The sequence below is a fragment of the Elaeis guineensis genome, chromosome 15 (assembly GCF_000442705.2).
Source record: "Elaeis guineensis isolate ETL-2024a chromosome 15, EG11, whole genome shotgun sequence".
Lineage (NCBI taxonomy): Eukaryota > Viridiplantae > Streptophyta > Magnoliopsida > Arecales > Arecaceae > Elaeis > Elaeis guineensis.
The window spans coordinates 65,783,496-65,793,997 of record NC_026007.2 but is presented as its reverse complement, the minus strand read 5'-3'; the positions used below and the strand labels follow the sequence as shown (position 1 = coordinate 65,793,997).

At 44.0% G+C, this 10,502-nt stretch overlaps 2 protein-coding genes across 2 annotated transcripts; both read right to left on the bottom strand.

Annotated features, from left to right (window-relative positions):
• Positions 1-1,451: 1,451 nt before the first annotated feature.
• Positions 1,452-4,107, bottom strand: LOC105058479 (SNW/SKI-interacting protein A). Its single transcript, XM_010941429.4, has 2 exons — positions 3,965-4,107; positions 1,452-3,598 (listed from the first exon to the last, which is right to left on the bottom strand). The coding sequence occupies exon 2, from the start codon at positions 3,552-3,554 to the stop codon at positions 1,767-1,769; it is 1,788 nt and encodes a 595-aa protein (XP_010939731.1). The 5' UTR covers positions 3,555-3,598; positions 3,965-4,107; the 3' UTR covers positions 1,452-1,766.
• A 4,984-nt stretch (positions 4,108-9,091) lies between these two features.
• On the bottom strand, positions 9,092-10,502 carry LOC105058480 (serine/threonine-protein kinase-like protein At1g28390). Its single transcript, XM_010941430.4, has one exon. The coding sequence runs from the start codon at positions 10,306-10,308 to the stop codon at positions 9,277-9,279; it is 1,032 nt and encodes a 343-aa protein (XP_010939732.1). The 5' UTR covers positions 10,309-10,502; the 3' UTR covers positions 9,092-9,276.

Below are 10,502 nucleotides of genomic sequence, written 5' to 3'. Positions count from 1 at the left end.
CTCACCCATTGCCATGGCGGGGGGAGGGGGGAGAGAGAGAGGGACTAGACATGATGTACATATTGAATTGAAGTGGATTGGTGATGGTGAATTCAGACATGCTAGATAGTTGCAGGGAAGTGAAGAAAGTGAGAGACTTAGAGGGAAAAAATAACAGGAAATGGAATGAGCAAGTGGGAGGGCAAATCATCTTCTTTGCAATATATGACCTCATTAGTCAACCTCTGAACCAGTTATGGTCAGATAAAAAGTCTAAATTCCAAACAACTTCTCAGAAATCTAACATGCAAATATAGCATTAACAATGTTAAAGCTGATATTCGATAACTTATATGGATTCCAAAACATTGACATGAATTTTGGGTCCATGTATCTGGGATTTAGGAAGAATATTCAACTAAACATAGATTACCAAAAGGAAGCACTTCAGAATTACTAAATCTGTCGATGTTTCTTTTTACTGTACTTTGTTGCCCTTGATTAGACCTCTATAGATTTATTCAGTTTGCTATTTCCTTGCTCTATGCCTTGCCCGTTTAGACAACACATTCGAATTCACTTAACTGCATAAATTTCCCCTAGGAAAAATGATGCAAAATTGCTCATCACCATACAATAGTGCTCCCATCAGCAATGATCCACTGCAGTTCACTTTTAATGCCACTCTCAGGAGGATCCAATCAAGCATGATAAACCCATCTGATTGATGAACAATCCAATTTGAGGCCAGAAGAGTCATGTGCAATAGCTTGGAAGTGGAATCGGCTGCAGAGAATCCAAAGCAGCTCAATTGAAGAACTTAAATTGGATTCATCTTATGCACAGATTAACTCCACAGATTAACTCCTCTTCAGTAAGACAAATACTGTTGGCAAAAAATAGGGAGACAAACAAAAGCACTTTCGAGAGCTTTGGGAAAAGATGTATATCAGGGATCAGTACATAATGTGAAAACCCAGGACAGCATAATTTAGAGATAGGTACCTCAAAACAAACAACCTGTATGCATTTACAAAAGACCAGTTCAGAAAGATGTTTAATTATAGAATAACATGTCATGAAAAATATGTTCGATTACAGTATCCCAATAGCAATAACATTTCACAGTATCATGGAAAAATGTGGATTCCAGCATATATTGCAGAATGCAGATAAAAGACTCGAAACACAGTAAGAAAATAAAAGAACTAGGTTGATGGAAAACTGAGATAGGAAATAATTGACATTAAAGCTACTTTGAGATGCAACAAATGAGAAAGTGAAGGGAAAAAAAAGGAATAAGTTACCCAAAGCTAAAGTAATCGATGGTAATGATTCTTGTGTTCAATTTAGATTTACATCTATTTTTATGGGCACTTACTCAAAACTGTGGATGAAGCTATATTAGGTTTTACAATGCTCTCTCTTCTGCTCTCACAGTAGATCAATAAAGGAAAATCTTTATCAACATGTTAACAAACAGAAAATCTTACTGCATAAAAACACGAGAAGTTGAGCACACATGTAGTTTTCAGTCATAAACAAGTAATACATCAATTGTTCAACGACCATGGTTTTCTCAGAGATAGTGCTACAACAGCTCAAACATTTAGAAGAGTTTCATCTATCCGCACATAACAACTTGATCGAAGGTAGAAAGACTAAATGCTGCTCCAAAAACCAATCATAGATCTGAGCATTGGAAGCTTACCTTCAGCCTTGAAACTTTATCTTAAGAATCAGGCGCTTCCAAAGTACACAGAAAATATCTGAATCTGGTCCAGTTCTCAACGTCCTCTTTCAAATCCAATGCGAGTCCTTCCAGATCCTCCTCCCTCATAGTCATCTCTCAGTGAAGACCCTGCACTTGCTTTCATGGTTCCTCCACCACCAATCTTTTCCATTGCCTTCTTACCCTTCTTCACCTCTGTCAAGAACTGATCCAACCCGAAGGGATCATTCTCTTCTGGCTTTTCAAACTCTACTGGCCTCTCTCTCTTGCTACCAGATGGCCTCTCAGACGAACCAGTGAAAGCCTTGTCAGGCTTGAACCTATCAGTCTTCATAATCTTCTCCAGCTGCTCATCAGCTCCTCCATACATATCTGCATCAGCATCCTTCTTAGGCCTGTAGAGTGTAGAAAGTGTAGGCTGAGCTGTAAACAGACCCTTATCATATATGTTGTACTGGTCATCAGCAGCAAATCCAGACTCCATTCCCTTGTCCTGGTTAAACAGCCGCTGGTCATACATAACCTCCCCAGTGCGTCCAGCTCCAGTGTTAGCCATACCAAGAGCAACCTTTTCGCTAATATCACGGTCCCTATCTCTCGTGATCTTACTCTTCTTCCCCATTGCAGCTTCCTTAGCTTCCAACCTTCTCTCCCTCTCCCTCTCACGCCTCCGTTCCTCACGAAGCTTATCACGCTGCAGCCGCTCTTCCCTTTCCTCCCTTGTCTCCTTCCGCTGCTCGTGGGGCTCCACTCTCATATCATCATCAAGCAAATTTTTATCAGCAGGCAGAGGGGCAGAAGGGGCTGGAGCGATGCCAGTCCTCTCCGACCGTGCCTTCTGAGCCAATGCACGCAGCTCCTGTTCCTTTCTTTCTTTCTCCTTCAGCATCAACTCCTTCTGGATCTTTGATCTCATTGCAACAGCCTCTCTAGCCTTCTGCTCTGCCACATACAAAGCTTCGGAGAGCTTTGCAAAATTATCATTGATCTGCACATCTTGAAGACCCCTTCCATCAGCAGCCAGACGCTTGTCCAAGGGGATCGTGTAACCTTTCGGGTTCTTCCAATTCGAGATGCAAGGTGGGATCTTCCAGTCTTGCTGATCCTTCACAGTGACCGGGCGTGGCGGGGAATGCATTACGGGCACCGGTGGGGAACCTGAGGCTTTTGGAACCCTCTTGTGCTTGAACTTAGGGGGCTCAAGAGGGTCCACAGGCGTCTCGACCATTCGAATAATCCTCTCTTTCGCCCCAGAATTGAAAGCCGCCGACTCCTGCGAGGGTTTGTACTTGATAAACTTCGATTCTGATGATGGGGTAGGGACATTCTTCGGCTGTGCGGCACTCAACCTAACATTAACAATCTTTTCCAAAGCAGCCTTCGTCCGCTCGGTAGTCTCCTCGATCTCCTTCTCCATCTCTTCTTCATGCTTCTCCTCTTCTGTCACTAACTTCGGGACAAGGTCTTTATGCTGGGAGTACACAATCTTTGAGGCATTCTCGTCCTGCTTCACGATTGCATCGAATGCGACATTTCCCTGGGAATCAACAGTGAGGGGAAGGATCTTGGTGCCAGGCTTCTCGTCCTTCCTGCCCATGCCGAGTGGGTACTGGGCGACATGGATCTCAGGGAAGGCACCCCCATCACCGAAGTCCTCCGGCTTCCGAGGGACGAAACCAGAGCGCTTCCCATAGGGTGGGACCGGGTTAGGCTTGACAACGGAGGACTGGGAGGGGTCCGAGGAGGAGCTGTACCTATCCTTGAACCAAGGGTCCTTCGAGTGGTCATAGAAGGAGGCGCCGGTAGATTTTGCCGGAGGGAGGAGTTCCTTGAGGGCCTCCATGAGGGGATCAGATCTCGGGATGAAATAACCCAATCTTCTGATATCTGAGTCGTAGAAATAGCCACAGCAATAGATCATTTTCTCGCCAAAACGATCAATTATCATAGAAAAAAAGGCAGCTTTTAAATAACACTCCCATCATACAAACAAAAAACTCTAATTCTAGAAGAATGTTTCCCGTCAAAAGAAAATCGAACAAGCTGGATAATTATCGAACAAATTAACAAATAGAAATACAATATCTCGACCTAAAACATCGAAGGGAAACGGGAAGAAAAAAAAAAAAAGAATTTTTTTCCAAATTTTCCGAAAGGAGAACCACAGAACAGGGATCGTGCAGAACACTCAAATTGATGGAAAAATCCAAGAAAAAAAATCATAAGAAAAACTATGGGGAGGAGTCTACGAACCTCGAATCGGAGAAAGACGCCGAAATCCGAAAATGATCCTAGTGATACGGATAGAATTAAAACGAGGGGGCGGACCGAAGCTAGGGCTGAGGTTAGAGTTTGGGTTGGAGGGGTATCGAGAACAGAGAGTGGGGAATCGAGTCGGCGATTGATATTATATACATAAGAATTATTAAAAAAAGTGAACGATAAAACCACTAACTGGTTTTAATATTTTACCCGATTTACCGGCAATAGCGGGTTTCCATCTCGCATTCAGCTCCTCTTCAACCCGGTCACCGGCCGTTTAATTCGTTTAATGGAGTGATTTTATCATACCCCAGAAATGGCCGCGGACTTGCAAATGTTAAAATCCAATCTGGAAGGCGGTTTTGTCAAACTTTGACAAACGCCGCTATGAGTGCGGATAGCATTGCTAGTTGGGCCAGCTTAATTGCTGGTCCAATCAAATGTAAATAATGAATTGGGCTTAGACCAATTAAACTCGAGTTTTCCCTTAATCAAAATATGAAATAATTATAGAACAGCACCCTGTATAATAGATCGATCGTATTAGTTCAAAGATTCAAAATAAATATCAAATAAAAAAATATTTATAAAAAATTATAAAAAAATTATAAAAAATTAAAAAAAATTATTAAAAAAATAAAAATGATTTGTATTTTGTACTTGACAATAAATTTCAACAATAATGTCACCTCTATCACGTGGAAGCTATTCTAACATATCTATTATACCATAACAATTATCTTTACATATGTTGGATATTGATATATTTATTATTCACAAAATTTATTAAGAAAAAATTATTGATGAATAACTATTTGAGACAACTACAATCAAGTTCAACATCTATTAATTTATACTTATTTATTTGATTTATATTCTTCATTAACTTTCAAAGTGAAGTATCGAACCAATTTTGTATAACCTTACCAAATCACCCGTACATACGGTCAAACCTTTTGCTAATCAAATGCATAGATATAGCATGCCACTAATACCAAGCGATCATACTTTGTATTTCTTGGAAACAATGTTTAGATAAATTATCTATTTATTCTTTTTGTAAGCTTAATCAAGTCCAATTCAAGCAAGTCAAGCCTAGTTCTTATTTCATTCATTTTCCTATTATGTGAAGCTTGAAGTTCTTAGACGGCGCTAGCACTATAGCACAATATTTGAAAGAGAGACTATAGGATCAAAACTTTTATTCTACCTAGCAACTTAATACCGATCATATGAAATGCTATTTGCAGCATTTGTTGGGATGAATCATCATAAATAAATAATCATTTTTGCATGGCATTATTATATAATGAAATTATAAAAACTTTCACATGTTTGTTTGAAACCTTCACAAAGGCAATAAATAAAAAGACACCACGAGATATTCTAAAAGATCAAGGTGCTCATGGGACCACCTTGCATGATTGATTAGATAATAGAAGGAGCAAACAGAAAAGATTTCGAAGGTTTGAACACCCAACGAATTTTTGGACAAAGCTAGGGGCCAACGAACTCAAAAAACTCCACAAGATCTCTTCAATACTCCATCCAGTTTTTTTTGCTTCTCCAGTGCCAACTATCACCATCCACTTTATTTTGCTTCTGCTCCAAAAATTGCCCGTTGGATATATATATATATATATATATAAGCTCTCATGCCTCAGCAGGGAAAAAGACACCCAAAACTGAAATTACCAAGCCAAATATGGTCCAAAATTTGATGTTCTTCCCATCTCCAGCCTTCAAGTTTATACTGCATGACAAAGGAGGGATCATCGACCTCTCAGTTTTGGGTCCAAACTTCCTTTGCTTATTGTAGAAGTTTTTTTGTTAGTCCTCCAAGGGCACCGTGCTCCATAAAAAATCTCCAGCACCACTTGATAAGACCAAGCTCAACTCCTCCAGATTTCTTGCTCTCAACCTGCCTTCGCTCTTCCATCTGCGCTAGACTTCCCAAGCAAGCAGGCAATTAAAACTTGATATGTTTTTCTCTTCTTTTCCAGAGAAAACCATTTCAAACTTTATCAGTAAACCTCAAAACTTGACACAATTTATGCAAGAAAATCAAAATGCAAGTTTATTCATGGCATGTCGAACCATTGAGAAAGCATGACACTAGGCTAGAGTGGTCCTATGAATGGAAAGTAAGTGTCATTTGATAGAATCCCAACAACCAAATCCTATCACAGGATGGAGACCTCGGAGAGCAGATTGCTTCGAGATGGAGGCATCGATCCGGAAGTGATTGGAGGGTTGGCAAATCAAATACTTATCCATGATGGATAGAGTCACTCTGATTGGATTGGTGCTCGGCTCGGTTCTGACCTATATGATGTCCAACACCCTCATCTCGAAAATAGTGATGGCAAAGATCAACCAGCAGTTCAGGCACTTCATATAGGGATCACACTAAGATGGTAGTGGAGTTCATCTGTTGACATGGGATGTGGTCTACCAACTGACCAGAGAGGAGGGATTGGGCATTCAGTTTCTTGCAGTGAGACGTGAGATCCTGATTGCTCAGCATGTGACTAGATTCCTGCTTCAATCAGATTGCATTTGGAGTAAGGTGATGAGAGCCAAGTATGGCTCCTAGATTGCTGGTATTGTTACCCAAGCTGGTCAGAGGGACTCCTTTATGTGGAAGGAGATCTATCTATGGGCCCAAGTGGTTCTTGACCATGTTAGATGGATTGTGAGAGATGGATGAGACATCAACCTCATTTGTGACCCTTGGATTGCTAACTTGTCAGTGGATCGCTGGCTGATCTATATTAGTATGAAGACTATAGATTCAATGCGGATAGTAGATCTGCTCCAGTCAGGGGGGTGGATGGTGTGTTGATGTGGTATCCTAGCTCTTTGAGCCTGCTCTAGTGGAGAGAGTGCCGGCCACTACTGTCCTTATCTTCGATGGTCCGGATATTAGAGTCTGGAGTTTTGCTTGCACATCAAAGGTAATGATGAGTGACCTTTACGAGGTGTTCAGAGAAGAGACAATTAGGAGGATGGATGGAGTGTGGATCTGGAGGCTCCATGTCCACCCAAGGGTTTGTCTCTTCTTTTGGAAGGTAGCCTGGCACTAGCTTCCGACCAAGGTGGTGCTGTGTGCTAGGGGTATGGACCTCTCTCTGTCTTATCTAAGTGGTTGTAGTGATGAGAAGACAATGGACCATGGTTTGTTTCTTTGTCACAGAGCTCGGCATGTTTGGACTTTGACAGGGCTCTTCCAGATGGCTAGCTAGTGCCTCTACAGAGCTAGCTCAGGATTTTCTGGAGGGGCTACGGTGGAGCTTGAAGATTGACTCCTCCAGGGGGATAGGGATTAGGAAGGCATACATCGTATATCACATTTGGCATGCTAAGAATAGATAAACTTTTGAGGCATCTTAGCAGCTGGCGAGATTTACTTTGGAGAGGGCAATGGTGCAGGCTAGGGATTGAGGTTATGCATATGTTATCAACTAATTCGGCCTCAATTACTTAAGACATCTGAGACACCTCGGCCGCTCAGGTGGCAACCCATGTGGTGTTTATTACTTAAGAGTCTCTATCTCTGAGTTTTCTTAAGGTCAACTTTGATGGCAGTATGAGAGATCTCAGAAGTGGTACAAATTTTGTGATTCGTAGTCCTGACTCTAGACTAGTGGTAGCTAGTGGGTGTCACCTTCTTGATAGCACTGTTCCTATAGCGGAGGTAGATGCATGCTGCCTGGGCTGGTATATCCTTTGCATGATTACGATTGCATGCAGAGATATCAATTATGAAGGGAGATTCGGCCACAGTCATCTGTTGGTTACGAAAGTAGCCGAGGGTTGAAACTGCTCATCTTCTTCTCAGCGATATTTGACATCTTAATGAAGGCTACTCCTTAATTGAAATCAAACATATCTATAGTGAGACCAATAGTGCAGCCGATTGGATGGCTTCTTTTATGGCTGAGCATATCAAAGAAGTTACGTGGACTAAGGTGGCTGAGATGCCGTAGACATTTCATGACGTTCTTCTTCTTGATTTTTTTGATTGTATTAATACTCGCAATATATGAGTACTCTATCTTATTAAAAAAAAACAATCAAATCGTTTGAGAGGTGCTAAGCAAAACATGCAAATGACATTCTTTATTTTGAAAAATAAAATTGGCAACCAATCATTGATAGTTTTTTTTTTTTTTTTGGGTAAAAAGCAGTAATGGATGATCGACAGAGGCAATCCTCAACGTTATTTTTAAGTGTTATCATAATAATAAATTTAAATATATGATTGAATAGCAGATCTGACCTAGCCAAAAAGAAAGCCAACAAAATTTTCCAACCTAGGTTTTGTCAATTTTTAGATCTCATATGCAACTAAAAAAAGAAATAGATTTCAAAAAAAAAAAAAAAAATCTAACGATAACTCCATTTCGGGTTCCGGTGGGACCGAGGGACTCAAAATTAATACTCAGGAACCAAGGCTACATTCTACATACCATATCCCTTGTGGTGCACTCCTGCACTCTATTTTTGAGAACCCTCCATTTTCGAGATGGACGCACCATGCCCTCTTTTTTAAAAGCCCTCCATTTCCGAGAAAGAAGAGATGGGATGGTGATGCTGGCATCCTTAAGCCTGCATTCGCTATTCTGCAGTGCAAATGCCATTGTTCACTTGCACGCCTGTTCCTTTTATGGATCATATATACCAAATCTTCCTTTCTCTTACATAAATATTAATAATATTTTCCAAGCACCATATAACAATGACGCAATAACTACAGCATCTACCTATTTTAGGTACGGACGTGATGTTCTTAAAGGATGAGAATGACGGTAAATCTAACACCGTGTTTCAAAAACTTTAAACAAAGCTCTAAAGATAGCAGATAAACATGTCCACCCAATCCTTGTCCGCGTTTAATGAAATCCGACGTGGGACTGGGACCCGAGTATAATTGCGTAGTTGGTGGTTCCCCGTCCATTCCCATTGGTGGGTCCAACCACTCAACCAAAGTTAAACACACCACACATCCATTACCATTCAAGATAACTAATCCTGACATATCCCAGATTATCATATCCTAACCCTACCCTCGACAACCAATTCATTACGTTACGCATACGGGAAAAAAAATGATCGTATAAAATAACAAATATATCATTTAACACTCACTTGATCCTCTGTCTCGTTACAAACAGCAACGGATATTGACACACGTCGGAAGAATAAGTGTTTGCTGTTTGAAATGACACAGCGCTGATGTAACAGCAACGCAATTAAACAATTTATATCGTATTAAACAACATGAAAACTGTAAGCGCACTTCAAGTCGCCGCCACGTCGGACACTTTCCCATTCCTGGCCCGACCCACCACCCACCTCGCCAGCCGCCGCCAAGCTGGCGGAGGTGGCGATCGGACCCTCCACTCCGCCTCCCGGAGAAGCTCCGCCACCTCCGCCATGGACGGCCTTTCCTCCGCCACCGGCGCTAGACATCTCGTTGCCAGCACTGCTACGTCTCTCGCCGCTTCCTCCTCGCGGCCCTCCGCTGGCCGCCCCCGCGGATCCCACAGCTCCGGGAACCGCCCCGCCCCGACGAGCGGCGCTGCCCAGTCCTCCAGAGATGGCGGGCTGTACTCGACGTCGATGGCGCGGCGGCCGGTGAGGATCTCGAGGAGGACGACGCCGAAGCTGTAGACGTCGGTGGCGGTGGAGAGATCGGTGGGGCGGAGGTAGGAGGGGTCGATGTAACCGATGGTGCCGGCCGGGGGCAGAGCTTGGGGTGGTGGGAGGCGAACGGCGAGGCTGAAGTCGGCGAGGCGGGCGCGACCGTTGGCGTCGAGGAGGAGGTTGGAGGGCTTGACGTCGCGGTGGGCGACGGGGGGTTGGAGGGCGTGGAGGGCGGCGAGGGAGGCGGCAGCGTGGAGGGCGAGGCGGAGGCGGCGGGGCCAGGGGGGACGGGGGCGGAGGGGATGGTGGAGGAGGTCATGGAGGGAGCCGAGGGGCATGAGGTCGACGACGGCGATGCGGGGGGTTGGGCCGCCGGCCGGGGTGGCGCCGAGAAGGTTGACGAGGAGGGGGGAGCGGGGGAGGGAGGAGAGGAGGGTGATCTCGGTGTCGAAGGTGGAGTAGTCATCGTCGGAGGGGACCTTGACGGCGGCGAGGAGGCGGCCGCCGTCGAGGGAGGCGAGGAAGACGGAGCCGTGGCTGCCGCGGCCGAGGAGAGTGGAGGGGGAGAAACCGGCGGTGGCGGTCTCCAGCTCCTCGTGCCGGAATACTCGGAGCTTGTTAGATGTGGTAGTAGTGGTGGTGGTTGCTAGAGCTGTGGTGTCCTTACCGCAGCAGAAGAGACCCATGAGAGCGAGAGCGAGAGCGAGAGCGAGAGCGAGAGAGAGTTGGTTGGGTTTTGAGTTGTTAAGAGCTAGAGTTTGAGGTTTGGTGGAGAGAGATTTGGTATGAGTCCACAACGGGGGGGGGGGGGTGGGTGTGGTGTTTTCCCCACAATTCAAGGCAGGGAATGGGCGACCAACCACCACGTTGGAGCGTTACC

Excerpts from the sequence above, each read along its gene's own strand:
- LOC105058479 (XM_010941429.4), bottom strand. The coding sequence starts at position 3,554 with ATGGAGGCCCTCAAGGAACTCCTCCCTCCGGCAAAATCTACCGGCGCC.
- LOC105058480 (XM_010941430.4), bottom strand. The coding sequence starts at position 10,308 with ATGGGTCTCTTCTGCTGCGGTAAGGACACCACAGCTCTAGCAACCACC.